Source organism: Manacus vitellinus, unplaced genomic scaffold, assembly GCF_001715985.3.
Source record: "Manacus vitellinus isolate BGI_N305 unplaced genomic scaffold, ASM171598v3 scaffold_4_pilon, whole genome shotgun sequence".
Classification (NCBI taxonomy): Eukaryota; Metazoa; Chordata; class Aves; order Passeriformes; family Pipridae; genus Manacus; species Manacus vitellinus.
Genome location: NW_021940604.1, coordinates 16,605,165 through 16,622,070, shown reverse-complemented (window position 1 = coordinate 16,622,070; position 16,906 = coordinate 16,605,165). Strand labels below are relative to the sequence as shown.

General features: G+C 41.5%; 1 protein-coding gene across 1 annotated transcript; it reads left to right on the top strand.

Moving 5' to 3' along the window:
* Window positions 1-714: 714 nt before the first annotated feature.
* On the top strand, window positions 715-16,462 carry HSF2 (heat shock transcription factor 2). Its single transcript, XM_029962739.1, has 14 exons — window positions 715-915; window positions 4,395-4,503; window positions 4,717-4,844; window positions 6,255-6,379; window positions 8,699-8,774; window positions 9,333-9,394; window positions 9,508-9,592; window positions 10,446-10,615; window positions 11,907-12,019; window positions 12,110-12,185; window positions 12,759-12,864; window positions 14,411-14,470; window positions 15,074-15,158; window positions 15,529-16,462. Exons 1-14 carry the CDS (start codon window positions 715-717, stop codon window positions 15,816-15,818), a joined length of 1,686 nt encoding a protein of 561 aa, XP_029818599.1. The 3' UTR covers window positions 15,819-16,462.
* The last annotated feature ends 444 nt before the right edge of the window (window positions 16,463-16,906 follow it).

Below are 16,906 nucleotides of genomic sequence, written 5' to 3'. Positions count from 1 at the left end.
TGAAAGATTTAAATAGCTTGACCTGTCTCAGAACTGATAATTACCAGATTTCTGCAAGCTAAATGGAGGAAAATTTTACTGCAGAGTGGAAAAACATGATAGCACTGCTCATGAAAATACTGGGAAGTTAAATAGCCTCTGGCTAAAAACTGCTGAGTTCTGCAATGGCTGGCTTGTAAAACAGTAAAACAAGAAGCTTTAAGAACATGGACAAGCAATTACCTTGCGCTCAGACCTCATAAGATAATAAAAATACTAATGGAAAGGTTACTTGAATTGCACCTTTCTCCTGGGCCTTTCTGAAGCCCCAGGATGGGGTAAGTCCCTAAGAAAGGCACGTTGCCGGCACCCGAGAGCCATTCCCCGCGGCTGGAGCCGAAGACCTTCCCGCCACCCGCCCCGTCTCCCTCCGCCGCTCCCTCGCCACACGCGCAGTGCCCCGGCGAGAACGTGCGGCTGCGCCACGTGGCCCCGCCCCCCCGGGGCGAGGCGCGCCCCTATTGGCCCCGTCCCACGCGTGCCGGCGCTGTTGTGACACGTGAGGGCGGCGCACGTGGGGACGTTATGTAAAGAGCAGGGGAAGGGGTGGGGCCCGGACGCGCACGCGCGCGTTCGCCAGCGGGGCGGCGCGCACGCGGGCTGTCGCGCGAGGGGCGGCGGTCGGGCGCGCTCTCGCGCGCGGAGAGCAGAGGCCCCGCCGCCGCCAGAGCGACAATGAAGCAGCAGCAAGCAGCAACAGCAACCGCCGCAGCCCAGGCCCACGGCCCCGGCCCCGGCCCTCGGTCCCTCAGCCCCCACAAGCAGCCCACCGCCCTTTTTCAGGCCGGCTCGGGGGTCCCAGGCCTTCCTCAGCAAGCTGTCGGGCTCTGCTGGTGCGAGAACCCCCAGCAACCGGCATCATCAACCTGGAGCCAGGTCTGGCCGACAACCCATCCCCCCCCTCCTTCCCGCCGGCGTGCTGGCGGCGAGCCCTGCCCGTCACCCTCGCTTTTTACTCCGGCGGGCACCGGGCCCTGCTGGGTGCCGCGGGCCCTCGGCTCGGGTCTCAGTCCTTAACGTGCGCTTGGGCGGGAGGGAGGAAAGCCAAGAGAATACAGGCCGCCATGCCTGCGTTTCAGGTTCCCTCTCGGCCGCGGCCGGGCTGCTGGTCTGGGCCTTGTCTTAGGACGCGGGAGCGGCGAGCGCGGGGTGCCCGCCCCCGGGAGCGGCGCTGTCCCCACGCCGCTGCCGGGGGGGAGCCGCTCGTTCAGCCGGCCCCGACTCGAGCAGGCCGGGGCTTCCCCGGGCGGCTGGGCGGCTCGGAGGGGAGGGCCGGGGCCTGGCAGTGGCGAGGCACTCTTCTAACTCGTTTTGGGGCGGCTTGTCCACTCCCTGTTTATGGAGCCGTAGAGCGGGGAACGCGGGGCTGCGGGGGGATCTCCCACTGAGAGGCGGTGGGTGCGTCAGTAGCGGGGCTCGCCCTTGGTGAGCCGGGGAGGATGGGGAGAGCGGGGTGTGCCGTCCTCTTGCTGTTCTCCGTGAGCCGCTGACGGCCTCCAGAGGGCTGACCCGCGGGGGGCAGGGAGACGTGATGGGCCGCGGGGAAAGTCTTATTGGGCACCATCTTCTTACACCTTCTTACCGTGGCGAGTTGCTACAGTTAACATCATTAATTCTTGTGCTAAATGCTAAGCACGTATTTTAATAATAACTATTTCATTTTTCTCTATATCCTCTTTTCAAGAAAATCCTGTTCTCAAACTGTGTCAACATCTTCAAATGGTGTTGAGATAAACTCAACCAAGAGCTGCTATTTTAAGTGCTCGAGGAACGATAAAACATCTTAAACATTTTACTGATAATGATTTACTAGTAACTTCAGCCAAAACTTCTCAAAGGGGGTAGCAGGAGGCCTCAATAGATTATGACAGCTTTCCTTTCTTCTGTTGTTTTCTTTTTTTTTTTTGGAAGAGGGGTAATAAGGGCTATATGAAGATTGACGTTATCTACCGTAAGATGTGCTATTTTTGCTGCCTTACACTTTTAATGAACACATTCCAAATTCATTGCTCATGTTTATCTTGAGTAAACACACCAAGACTATTAGGTATCCTTGTTTTATTTTCTTAATTAACAGTAAAGACTAATTGTTTGAAATTCTGCAAGGCTGTTTCTAGAGGGAAGGTCCACTAATAACAGTTGATGTTATTGGCAACGAGCAGTTCTTGTGGGAGTGAAGTATTGGGGTTGCTTGGGATATCTTTTAAAAATGCACTATGTCAATATTATAGGGTACAAAAAGTGTACCAAATGTAACAGGGGAGAGTACAGTTAGTATAATATTTCGCTTTCCTCCTATACCAATCTATATCCTTACAGTGTAAGGCTAAACACCATCTAAAACCAAACAGCCAGATTTTGTCTCCCTGCATACATATCTCAGTGAAGCCACAGTCTGTGTTGTCTATGGAAATACGGGTCAGGAATACCAAATGAAGCACTTGGGAGACTGCTGTATGCTGCAGTCATTGGCACTAAGAGTTGAAAACCATGTTGAGCTGTTACTGATTCAGCTTACAGGCCTTAGCATCTGTACAGCTTTGCTGTAAATGACTGTCAGAGCAACAAGAGCTAGTAGATGTGTTACCCAGATTTTCCTGTCTTAAGCCTGGACAATGTCAAAGGGACAAAGTGAGGCACCACATGGAAGTTGTCACTTGAGCACCTCCACTTGGTGAGTTTCACACAGCATTGGCTGAAATAGTCAATTGCTTTTGCTTCCCTTTTCCCTTCCACTGGTTGTTTCTCAGCAGGAGGTAGGCAGGCAGGCATTACTGGAAGTTTTCATCTTCCTATCTTCCTCTCAGTGTTAAACACATCCAGTGGAGACCATTTATAAAATCCTGTTCCTGATGATCATGGTTTGTCAGGAACAAGCTGTTGTGGTTTAACCCCAACTGGCAACTAAGTACAGCACGGCCGTTTGCTCACTTTCTCGCACCCTGGTTAAAACAATTAAAACCTGTGGGTTGAGATAAGAACTGTTTAATAATTGAAACAAAGTAATTTATAATATACATAATATAATAATATGTTATTAATATATAATAGTAATAAAAAGGACAGAGAGAGAAAATCTAAGAAAAACAAATGATGTGCTGTACAATTGCTCACTACTTGCTGAGCCAATACCCAGCCCATCTGTGAACAGCAGTTGACCCCCCTTCTGGGTAACTCCCCTGGTTTATATACTGGAGATGATGTTCTGTGGTATAGAATATCCCTTTGCCCAGTGTGTGTCAGCTGTTCTGGTGTGGTGGTGCACACATCCACCCTGCTGGGCTCCCTCCCAGCTTCTTGTGCACCTGCTCACTGGCAGAGCTCGGGAAGCTGAAAAGTCCTTGACTTAGGGTAAGCACTGCTCAGCTACAACTAAAACATCAGAGAATAATATTGACATCAATGTTATTTTCTTACTGAATCCAAAACTCAACACTGTGCCAACTACTAAGAAAAAATTATTTCTATCCCTGCTGAAACGAGGACACAAGCCCTTGGATAAGAATCTTCACATGGTCTTATGGTTGGTTCTCTAAGCTTCTTGTGATGATCATAGAACAGCTGGCATTTGAGGATAAGAAAAATGTGACTTATTGAACTAAAGGCTTCTAAGAAGATGGAGTAACAGTGTTGACATTTGTTAAAGATGATAAACTTTTCATTAAATACAGGGTGAGAGTACTGTGGTTGTATAGACACCTAAAGCTTTTAGAAGTTGGTAATTTGCATTTTACCAGTTATTTGCCCTGTAGTTGGTGGGGTGGTCGTTGAAAAACAAAGAGCTGATCTTTCTATTTTAGTCAAAGCCTGTGGATTAAATAAAAGATCAGTCCTTCACAACTGGCATTCCAGAAGGGGTATGTTGCCTTGAGTGGTTACCTTTTTGGTAACTCCAAAACCCAGTGGACATGCTCAGCCCTTTGACAGCTCTATCTGCTCTACGAGTCCTATCAAACTAATCATGCTTTTATAGTGGAAAGCACATGGGACTTTCAGCTGGTTGTTGGTGTTTTTTCCTTCCTCTGGCTCTCTGTTAGATTTCTTACCAAGACTTCAGAACGGTGTACAAAATTGATAGTATTGACCTGTAGTGAAACTGTGATAATTGTTGAGAAACAATTAATTCATATCTTGAGGAAGCAAAAAGTAACAGTGGAGATGTTCCTCTTCAGATACAGATAATGATGTAAATTGATAGTACTCAGTTGCTTTTTGTTTTGGAAAGTTGTAGGCAAGCAGATCAGTAATGTACTGCATGCACAAAAGAAACATTCCTATCTGGTGATTAATTCTAAAAGCCCAGTGTGTTTTCTGCTATGTTTTTTAAGTAGTTTGATATGTGTTTCTCATTTTAGAATGGCAGGAGTTTCTTGGTGTTGGATGAGCAGAGATTCGCAAAAGAGATTCTTCCCAAGTACTTCAAGCACAACAACATGGCAAGCTTTGTCAGACAGCTGAACATGTGTAAGTTCCAGGATTTTTGCATTCTAGCGTAGTTCTAGGTCCTGTACACATTTAGTTTTAATTTCCTTTGAGCAGTGGCCCTATGTTCTCTACAACTAGGATACTGTCTTATCCTCAGAGTTATTAATAGCATAGTTGGGACAGCATATTTTGAATCTCTTAATGTGGATTTTGAAGTTTTCTTTTTTTTTTTTTTTTTTTTTTTTTTAATAGATGGCTTCCGGAAAGTTGTCCATGTTGATTCTGGGATTGTCAAACTGGAGCGAGATGGCCCAGTAGAATTTCGGCATGCATATTTTAGACAGGGCCGAGAGGACTTGTTGGAACACATTAAAAGGAAGGTTAGTGAAAACTCAGTATGTAGAAAACCTGTACTACTACGTGTCGATGAATAGCAAAGTTCATGACAAGTTTAACTGTCATGAGTGCAGGTAGTTTGGAGTTTATGGAAGCAAACTGCACTGCTTTCATTTATATCTTGATCCTGTTTAAACATATTTTGGGGGATTTGACTGGGCTTCTTTATTTAACCTATTTTGCTGTCATTATAGTAAGTTTCACAGGTGGCAAAAATGAGTGAGTTAGGCAAATATGACAATTTTCAAGAGAGTATTAGTACAGAGCATGCTTTGACTTTACCTAATCAGTAATAGAAGAAACTGCTTGTTTATGTAGCTTGTTTCAAAACGAAGCTACTGTAAGCATTAAACTCTCCACCAAAGAGAACAGGGGGCAAACCTATAAACGTGTTTGTTATGCTGCTAAATATGACTGAAATGTGCTCTACTGTTAATGTGAGTCAGGTGAATATAGATACCAAATGGAAATATGGCAAATTAAACTCTGGTGAAAGGGTGGATGTTGTGGTTTAACCCCAGTCAGCACCTCGACCCCACAGAGCTGCTTGGTTACTCCCCCTATGTCGGGATGTGGGTGAATCAGGAGAGTAAAAGTGAGAAGGCTCCTGGGTTGAGATAAAGGCAGTTCAGTAAGTAAAGCAAAAGCCACACACGCAAGCAAAACAAAATAAGGAATTCATTTACCACCTCCCATGGGTGGGCAGGTGTTCAACTATCCCCAGGAAAGCAGGGCTCCATCACGCATAACAGATACATTTGTCTTCACAAATGCTGTCAGTTCAAACACCCCTCCTTCCTTCTTTATCCTCCAGTTTTATATACGCAGCATGACACTATGTGGTATGGAGTATCCCTTTGGTCAGCTGGGGAAAACTGTCCCAGCCATGTGTGTGCCCTCCCAGTTTCTTGTGCAGCCCCAGCCAACTTGCTGGTGCAGTGGAGGGAGAAGCAGAAAAGGCCTTGACTCCATGTGTAAGCACTGCTCAGCAGTAACAAAAACAGCTCTGTATTGCCAGCACTGCAACATAACAGCACAAATCCAAAACACAGCCACATATTAGCTACTATAAAGAAAATTAACTACCCCAGCTAAAATCAGCACAGAGTGATGTACTTATGAACACCAGGTTATTGTGAAGCAGTTATAATGAAGTAGAGCACTTGGGAGAGCGCCTGAAGAATCTGAATGTACACAAATGTTTGTAACAGCAAAAGCTAATGTGATGACAGCTATGGTTCTGGTTTGGGGGTTTTTTTTGATGCTTGGTTTATTATTAACTTAAATGCGTAGTTTGTCAGCACTAGTAAGAAAATATATTTGATCACCCAAATAGAATATTAGTTAAGTATGAGTAAAGGGAAATGGTGTTTCTGGATTCTAATCTTTTAAAGGTTTCATCTTCGAGACCTGAAGAAAACAAGATACGTCAGGAAGATCTCTCCAAGATAATATGTAGTGCTCAAAAGGTGGAAATTAAACAAACGACTATTGAATCTCAGTTGTCTCTGTTGAAGAGGTAAGTTGCTGCATCAGTAACTGATCCCTAATGCTGAGTAATTCTGATACTAGATATTGGACAAAGATCTAATTTTAGGTGTCTCTTGATTTCTGATTACCTAAATTCAGTATTGCTTTGGGAACATAAATTTCAGTAGAAAAATTGCATTAAAAATTAACTATTCTGATATTGTTAAAAGTAATAGGCAATGTTGGTGTTTCCAGAACTGTCTAGTAGTGGGCAATTAAATAATACCTTTAGTTCCATAATGCTGCTGAGGCTGAATATTCAAATCAGCTCTTGGCATAAAGTATGCTGGTTTACGTCTTCAAGTTTGAAGTAGTTACTGTATTTAGTTTGAGGCAGAGTTTGGTTTGTGCAAAGTGCATATAATACTTTCTTATAACAGTTAACGTCTTTGGTTGTTGATTTTTGTTTTCTGATTGTTGTCTTTATTCCCCCACTGCTTAAAATTGCAGAAGAGTTAGTGCCTTGGAAAATGTATTTAGAAATCTAGTTTGGAAATTCATTTGTTGCATCAGTTACAAAAGGAACAGACTCTAAAATGCAAATGTAAATAGAGTATTTTTTGAGCATTTTTACCTAGTTAGTAATTATGATTTATTTTCAACAGTGAGAGAGACGTGTGTCACAAATTACTTAATCATTTAGAGTATGTAGATACAAACAAGATACATGACAATAAGCTCATGCACTGTAAGTCACATCACCTGAATAGGAACTCTCTCTCAGGGCACCTTAACTTATATTGAGAAAGTAAGTGATGGTGTATCCTCTGTGACAGAGATCACTGATTAGATAAAGTTTTAAGAAGTAAATTTTGTCATTTATAGTCTTCAGTTCTAGTTACTTGAGGGGTGGAACATTCAGAGGCAAACTTACTTGACCTAGAAAGAGTCTTTGTTAGAATCTGGCCAGTCTGGAGTAAAAATGCTCATATTTGCCCTTTGCAAATCCTAGATGAATTTGGGTTGAAATAACCTCAGAAGGCCATCAGGTCCAAATCTCTGCCCAGAGCAGGGCTGACTTTGACTGAAATGACATCCAGTTGAAAATGACCTGACAGTTTGTAGATGAGAACTTGGAATGGTTGTCTTTGACATCCATGATTTTGTCCCATCGGTTTAAAATAACTGAGGTAGAAACTGGGCTAAATCAGAAGACCTAGTCCTACAAAACATGTTAATAAAACTAGTGAGAAAGTTCAGAATCCCTAACTTGAGTTGTTAAATTTTTGATGGAACTGTACTCTGAAACTGTATGTTGGACATATGTTGGACATAGAAGCAGTTTGAGGAGTAATACCCTGCATCACACAGCACATGAACAGCTGTTTCTGAAAACTTAGCTTAAGATTTCCTAAAAACTGAACACCAGTGGGGTTTGTTTCTCTGTGTTGAAAATTAAACTGCAAAAGAGAGGAGAGTGGTACGTTGCCTTTCCTTATTCATTGGGGCTTTAATATGCAATATGCTGTTGGAAACAAACCTCTCGTGGTTACAATAGCACGGGCAGTTTTTACACTGTCTCAGTAACTGGCCTCCTGTGAGTACTGGAACAGCTAAGGTTTGTAAAATGGCAGTGTTTCATGAAAACTGCCACCTCTGACAAGCTCTGTCAGTTTTTAGCACCTAACATGCCCCTTTATTGGAGCTAATAGAGGCAACTATTTGAATGGCTGCGGTTGCATGTGTGACTTGAGAGCTTGTTCTGTACACACAAGCAAAGCGTGTGCAGAAACGTGCTTTGAAGACAGGCAGTTGCTGACAGGTGGCTTGCACCTAGCAAAAGGTGTGTGAGGGAGGACAAGCAGGCTGGATGTAGGCGAAGAACTCTGGTTTTTAGTGATGAGATGCATTCTTATGCTGTCCCTTGCTACCAGAAACCAACTGCATACTTGATTTTTTTTTTATTATTTTATTTCTAGAAGGAAGAAAAGATGGTAACTTTGTTTTTACAGGAAAGGAAACAAAATGGTTAATTTTTAAATGCTGAAAGTTAATTTTAAAATGCAGAATGTATAGCTAATAAATACTGCCAAATGTGAGGATGTTTTGTTTCTTCCATTTTAAAAGGGCTAGAAATTCTCTGCAGGCCATTTGTTGTCTTTGGGTCGCCATTTTGTAATTACTTTCCAAGGCTGCTGACTGTGTGACACTTCCACCCCACGCCCCAATCTAGAAACATTTTGAAGAGCTTTAATGAGGCCAACTAATCTTAAACAAAAATTAATATAAAAGTTTTAGAACTTTCATAACTTTGTTTTATAAAACAAAATTTTATAACTTTGACTTTTAAATCATCATTTTTAAACAGGGAGAATGAATCCCTTTGGAGGGAAGTGTCAGAACTGAGAACAAAACACTTGCAACAACAGCAAGTTATTCGAAAGGTAAGACTTCATTCAGGTGTTGTACTTGCATGAGGGAGTGCTCAGTTGTGCAGTCCTGTATTTGAAATTCACTGCTGTCCTACTTGACTGACCTGCTGACCTTGTATTTGTAATGTTAATTGTACATGTAATTTTTTCTGAATCTATCAAAAATGCCTTTCACCAGAACCGGTATTTACAGATACAGGTTACGTATATGATCCACATCTCTGTACGCCTTCTGTCATTGCTTATTAGAATTCTTCTAATCATTTGAGTTGCTGTGTGTCTTTCTGTGTACTGTAGAACATAGTGTAAAAGCTTACTCTTACCTCCTGCTATGTGTAAAGCCTTTCTTGGACAACTGAATAACTATTTTGTTGAGATATTACCAGCAGTGTTTTTACCATGATTTTTAACTTTTCTGAACAGCTCTATATAAAAGTTACTACACAAAATAAGTGTTTTGCTGTTTATGTATAGATTTTATTATTGAAGTCTTCTGCTATAATATAGGTTGATGCTCAAGAGAAACAGTTACAAAGTTAGTGATTAACAATAGTGTTCTTTCCCTTACAGATTGTACAATTCATTGTTACCTTGGTGCAGAATAACCAACTAGTGAGCCTAAAACGCAAGAGGTAGATATGATCTTGAAAACTTACTGTCTAGTCAGTAAACTGACATGCCTTGTTGACTAAAACCAAAGAATTGGTTTTGAGGTTGCTTTCTTCCTTTACTTTTTCTGATGTAGGCCTCTACTTTTGAACACTAATGGACCTACAAAGTCAAATGTATTTCAGAAAATTGTGAAAGAACCAGCTGACAGCAGCCACCATGTAAGTTTTCTGTTATGGATATGCTCTGTTATGATGAAGGAAGGAGTGCAGGGGGGCCAGATGGACCAAGTAGATTGTCTTACGGGAAATAAAACATGGCTGTGTACTGAGAGCTGTCAGCTTGTAGAAGTGGTATGTCGTATTCTGTTGATAATCACCATTCACTTTACAACATAAGCGTGTATAAACCAGTTGCCTGTGTATTAAATACAGCTTGACATGATCCTACTGAAAGCAGTTTGCATTTAATAATTGTGCTGTTAGAAATAGCACATACGTGTTGCATTGTTATCTCTGGGAGTGAGGCGCCCTTGGCCCCATACAGCGACAAGGGTCCAGTGTGTTGGTCTGCAAGGCAGCATCCAATGCAGCAAAATCATGTCATGTTTTTCCATTTGAATGAGTCATGCCACTGAAAGTTGTTTTCTGCTGTCCAAATAAAGATTGGTGGGGAAATCATCAAAATGAGTGCTATAGCATGGCATCAGAATTAGTAGCTTTGAAACAAAGTACTATTTAAACAGTAGTCACTGTTTTAATATTTTTATTTATTTTATTGTCCCATTTTTGCAACTTTTCTGTTGCATTTGCTGACAGTGCTAGTATATTTTTATTTCTGTGCCTGCAGTGTTTGCCAAACTTTCCTGTAGCTGGTATTCTCCATCTTGTTCATTTTACTTGTATGGCTTTTTTTATTAAACATAGATCTATACAAGCAACTTGTAATCTCAAAGGTGTAGGAAAGCTCTTAGACTTTTGTAGATTAGAAGCATTGTAAGATAAAATGATAACTGTCAAAATGCTGAAGCTCATCATCCTTCTGTCCCCTGACTCCTTTAAAAATAATTCTCAGGTACCTCTCAACAGAAATGAGGGCTTAAAACAAAGAGAACAGATTTCAGATGACATTGTTATTTACGATGTCACTGAGGATGTGGCTGATGAAGAAAATCCCATGGGTGATGAAGAAAATTTTCCTGTTACACCAGAAACAAATGAAGATACCACTTCAGATTCTTCCAAGTAAGAAGTCTGTAGAAGTGTACGTAGATAATGGCTTTCAGTGTTGTATAATACGCAATAATTCAGGTGTCGTAGGTAATTTGTTCTAATGAAGCGGTCAGAATTACTCAGCACTCCTGCACATACAGAAGCTTCATCTGTGAATTCGCACTAGCTTTAGATTTATTGACCTCTGGATTTATTCCAATTACTTAATTGGCTGTCGGAGTTGTAATATGTGGCAGGTACATCTAAACTGGTGAAAGCAATCTGTATTATTGCACTCTTTTTAAATATACTAGTTGTCCAAAGACAGAGTAAGTGGTGTTTTCTTACTTTTGGTTATGAATACAGACGGGAATAACTTCCCTTATTTTTACAGATTTTTGTGGAGAATAATTTGCATGTGTTGTTTTTCAGGTGTTGGTGTGGTCCTTAAACTTCATTAAGCCAATTAATTTCAGGGGGGTTTTTTTCAGTACCAAGTGTTTTGTGTGTTCCTTCTTGTTTGTACTCTAGTACTATAGAAGTAGTTCAAGTTGAAACTTGGTCCAGGGACTGAGGAGCAACTCTCTTCCTGAGTTACATTGGATTGATAGGGCCTGTATTATGCCTTAAGAAATAAAAGTTAGGTGTTTCTAGCTTACACTTGAACGGGTACCATTCTTCTTGCTCAGCTGATGTCTGGGAATGTATTCTCTGATAGAAAAGCTTTATGAGGATACAGCTGTGATAGAGAGGCAGCGTAACTAACAGCTACTTAAGGGTTAAGAACTGGAATGTGGATGAAAGCAAATTAGTTGAGGCTCGCTCTTGGTTTTCAGGAATGCTCTTGGTTTTCAGGTTTCATTCCTGGTATACGTAACAAGGTTAATAACAAACCTGTTGACTGAGATCCTTTATGTTTTGGATGCTCCAGAGTTGATTCTGTTCAACAGGAAATATGCAAAATATGTGTTGTCTGTCTAGTTTGATAGCCTTGTATGCTTTGGTCCACTTTGTACATACTTTATACGCGAACTTATAGTTATTCTAATGCAAAAAGCTATCCTATAGCTTTTTAGTAGTTGGTTATTGTGGTCTAGCATAACAGTGTGTGCTAGCTGAGCTGCATTAGCTGTATTGGGCATTACAGAACCATATCAATGGAAAATAGATACTGAGAGTATCTTTCCGTGTTTAGTACTAAAAAGCAGTAGGAAAGTTTATTTCCTTACAGTGGCTTGACTAAAGTGAGGAGTAACTAAACCTGTATAATTATACCAATTTAAGAGTGTATGAAATGCTCTAATTAATTTATCTTGTATTGCAGCTGTAGTTGTAGCTATCCTTCTCCCGATATTGTAATTGTGGAAGATGATAACGAAGATGAATACGCCCCTGTAATTCAAGGGGATAAAAGCACCGAATCAGTTGCTGTCCCAGGTAATGATCCAATCAGCCCTGTCAGTGACAGCACAAGCCCACTCATGTCAAGTGCTGTACAGCTGAATAACCAGTCAACTTTAACTGCAGAAGATCCAGTCTCAGTGATGGATTCCATACTCAGTGAAAATGGAGTAATTTCACAGAATATAAATCTTCTTGGAAAGTAAGTAGTCTGGGTTTTGGGTTTTTTCAAGTATTAGAACAGATTATTTGACTGAAGTAAAAAGAACTGAACAGTAGTTTCTGCAGAGAATGTTAAATTAATAACCCATTGTTATTCTAGCCAGTTTCTAAAGATCCTTCTATTTTAAGTATTTAAAGATGTGACCTCTGATTCTCATTGTGAAGCTCACATGAGTGAGTTGGGATGTGTAATCCAGCAGTGTAATATTGTGTATATCATTATTTAAACTGTCAAGATTTATTTGTGTCACTCCTCCAGGCGGATGGGACTCATTAGGGCTATGTGGGGTCAATGTCATGTCCTGTCATAGTGTTATGTTGATACAATACCTGCAATACCTGTTTCAGAGCACCCCTCTGCTTTACTTGGGTTCTCCTCTAGAGGCTAAAAGTTTTCATTTTTTTCCAGAGGTCATGTCTGATGAAAAAACTTAGTTCATTCTAGTTCTGGTAAAGATTTTTAGATGCATGTAGTACATCTGTGTAAAGCTTACTCGAGCATTTCTCTTACTTTGTTAAAGGATACAGCAGTAAAATACTGTTTGTCTTCTAGAGTTGAACTTCTGGATTATCTTGACAGTATCGACTGCAGTTTAGAGGACTTCCAGGCTATGTTATCGGGACGACAGTTCAGCATAGATCCAGATCTCCTGGTCGATGTAATTTTGACTGTTTATTTTAAATACTTGGGCAATAGGCATTAGAAAAGATTTGTGTGTATTGTTACTGTGAAGAATGGATTTAAAACACAACTGATATTTTTTCCTCTCTTCCCTTTACAAAGCTGAGCTACAAATATTTACTGATGTATGTTTCTTGAGCACTGGTATAATTCTTAGTGCTACACCACTGTTCAAATGAATGCATAAGTTTTTTATTGAAAAATGGCTTTATTAATGAACAAAATCATGCTTATATTTGTTGTGACATGAACTTAGACATCAAGTAGATGTCTAATACTCTTGCTTTGAAATAACCCAGCGCATCATCTGTGGTCTTCTCAATGAACTGGGGTTTAAAAGGCTCTTGGCATTTATTTTACAAGTTTCCCTGCAATTTCAGGTTTCTTCAGGTTTATGTTGAGTAGAATGGTCTGGGTTGGAGGGGACCTGTGCACGTCATCTAGTCCAGTCCCCTTTCTCAAAGCAGGGTCAGCTTGAAAGTTGAATCTTATTGCTCTGGACCTTGTTTACTCAAATTTCAAAATCTCCAAAGACAGGCTCTTGGGTGTCTGTTGAGGGCTTGACTCTTCTTAGTGAAACATTTCCTTATGTCAATCACAGTTTGCCCTGCTGCACTTCATCACTCTTGCCTCTTGTCCTTTGTCCATGTGGAGTTTGCCTTCTCGGTAACAGAGCAGTGGAAGAGGGCAATTATCCTCCCTCATTGGCCCTCTTCAGACAAGATTAGCCAGGCTTCCTGAGCCTCTTGCATGCCTTAAGCCTCCAGACATCTGTGGCCCGCCCTCTGGACACCCTCTAATTTAAAAACTCAGACTGGGAGGCCTAAAACTGGACACTCTTCCTCAAGTGGCCTCAGGTGCTGTGCAGAGAGAAATAATTGGTTCCAGCGACATCCTGGCTGTGCTGCCCGTAGCAGAGCTTCTCTCCCTGTAGCAAGGCCATGCTGCTGGCTGGTGGCAGTGTTGTCTACCACAACTCCCCTGTTCCGTCTCTGAGGAGCTACTCCCTGTCCATTAGTTCCTTAACCCTAACCTGGGCCAGTGCGTGAGGTTACTGGGTCCTGAAGACACATGGCTGTTGAACCTGGTGGAGTTCCTGTTGGCCCCCCTCCCACTTGGTTGAGATACCTCTTAATGGCAGCTCGGCTCTCCCACATACTGATGACTCCTTCTGGTTTGGTGTCACTTGGAAACTTGGGCAGGGTGTGTTTGTCCATATTGTAGACAGAATTATCCATGCAGCAAAGTAGGAAGAAATTGGTGTTTTAAAACTGCAGCAAACTGTGTTAGTTAGATGCAATATAGTTGTTTCCTTTGTGACTGAGCTTCATGGAATTGCAAACCATTGTGTGCCAAAGCTAGTTTTTCTTTGCAAAAGTTGTAACTACCTGTAAATAAACTCCAGTCCTCATAGAGCGTGGAATAAATACAGGGGTTATTTTCACACATGCAGATGCAATGGTCTTGTATTCTTAATAGCAGCATCAAGATACCTAAAACTTGATGTGTTTTGTCTCATTCAGCTTTTTACAAGCTCTGTGCAGATGAATCCCACAGATCATGATCATATCGCTAATACCAAAGTAAGTCTTAAATCTATTGCTCAATGTACACAGTAGTGACAGATGCAAACTTTTGCTCACCTTTTGCTGTTTTCTTTACTGGTATCATGGCACTTCATGCTCTGACTTTTAAGACTTCCATGAGAATAAGAAGACTACAGCTGATTTCATCCTGTTAGGCTTTAAACAGCAAAGGGGAAAAGGACAGTAATTAATAATGTCCTTTAAAACTTTTATTATCTTGAGGCCAATATCTCTACATTGTACCAGTCTCTTGACTTTGTATCCCCCAAGATTTTAGTACTTGCAAAGATGATACACACTTTGTCAGAATGGTTTCATCTGTATTGTCTGGTGGGAAGAGAAACACAAGAATAAGCAGATGTAGCTCTTTGAATTTGTCTTGTTCATTTACAAGCATTGGTTTTGGTTCTTGGTTTCTAGGCTATGTTTCCATTTCACATTTTCTCAGCCAAGGTCTGTTAGCAGGGATAATACTGATAATGCCACTGCAAACCTTCACAAATAAAAATTGTAGGGTTTTTTTAATAGTTGCTCAGCTGTGTTCCAGTGGCATTGGTACAGGCTTTAAGCATGTGTTAAAGAGTTTGCTTTTGTTCCCAGACAGAGACAAAGGGAAAAGAAACTAACAAGAATAATGCTGGTCCAGCAGCTTCACAGGAAACACAAGCTACTAAGCCCAGATCAGGTTAGTTGTGGTGATTTGTTGAAATACTTAAACAGTTGAACATGCATTGTTCTAAAAGCCATCTTGGTTATTTGCTCTTTTTCTGGTTTTATGTTATGCCTATGAACAAATAACCAAAACAAATACTTGGTATATTTGACTTAGGTTTTTGGCACTGCACCAGATGTAGAGAAATTGATGTTTTGCGGGAGAATCTACACAACGTTATATATGCATGTAACAATTCTATAAAAACACATTTGAAACAGACACCTATAATGGTTTTTTATTAATTATTCTCTAAATAAGTGCTGTGGGTTGGATATTGTTTTTTCGTTCTGCATGTAGAAAGGTGTGTGAACTGATGTTCTGGGCATTTTTTCCCCCTTAGATAAGCAGCTGATACATTACACTGCATTTCCACTCCTTGCATTCCTCGATGGGAACCCAGGCTCCACTGTTGAGAGTGGGAGCTTCACAGCTGAAACTCCTTCCACTGTTGACAAGTCCCTGGAAGGCGATGAGCTCCTGGAGAGCAGCCTGGATCCTGAGCCCACCCAGAGCAAACTGGTGCGTCTGGAGCCACTGACAGAGGCAGAGGCAAGTGAAGCCACGCTGTTCTACCTATGCGAACTTGCTCCAGTGCCCATGGACACAGATATGTCGTTTTTGGATAACTGATGCGAGGGGGACTCTGTATATAGTCATGAAGATGAACTATTTATTTAGAATATTGTTTGGTATGAGAGTTTTTTGTAAATCACTGTTTTATGTAACCAGGTATGTGGAATCTAAAGTACCTTTCCTATCCTCCTACAAGCAATTGTTTAGTTACACTGTTAGACAAGCCACCAGGCACGGCTGGCAGTACTAGTCAGAGTGCTGCTGCACTGCTGTGAACACTTGTGTTGCACACATTGCTAAGTACCCAACACTGGTAAGTAGTAAGCTTTCATTTATGGTTTCTTATACTTCTGGTCTTATATATGATGACATAAACTAGTAGTGTATGGTTAGGGAACACCTACTTTCTGTATTTTGGGTTTTTTATTTTTTACAGCATTTTGTCTAACACATGAAGCTTTTTTGGGGTGGGGGGACCAGGACCTGATGTAGGCTTTTTTTTTCCCTGCTTGAACTGGGAACAAAGTGCCTGTACCTTGCTAAATCTTGGTTCTGCCTTACTTTCACTTCAGTGGAAGTGCTCACAGATAGCACAAACTGGGGAAAAGTTCTTGACAGCCACCAGGCCCCATGACTGCATGAGTACTTTTAACTTGGACCATTTATGCTGATAAAATAAATGTTACTTAAGTGTGATACTAGTTAAGAGTTTGTCTCTTATTCCGTGTGCCAGATGGGTGTGGCTTTGACAGCCTCATATTTTCGTATGTAGCTGTGCAAGGAGGTCTGCTTCTGTGCACAATTTTTGGAAAACACTTTATATCCAAACTTTATGGTTTATAATAAAGCGTCCAAAATAAGTGCTTAACGCAGCAAACTGTTTTCCAGTAATAGTACACAACTGGGTGTTTTTCGTCTTGATTTCTTACTGAGAACTGCAGCAGAGCCCCATGGCTTTCCTTCCAGTGGAGGAGCCGCTACACCTCTCAAAGGTGTGTCCATTGCTGCATTCACTGAAGCCTGTCACAGCTGCTGAAGTGAATTTCTGTAGTTGTGTTACAGAGACAGAGGGGTTTGAAGGGGCAGCTGACACACTCATGGCACCCTGAGCTCCTGATCTCATATAAACAGTAAGTCAAAATAAA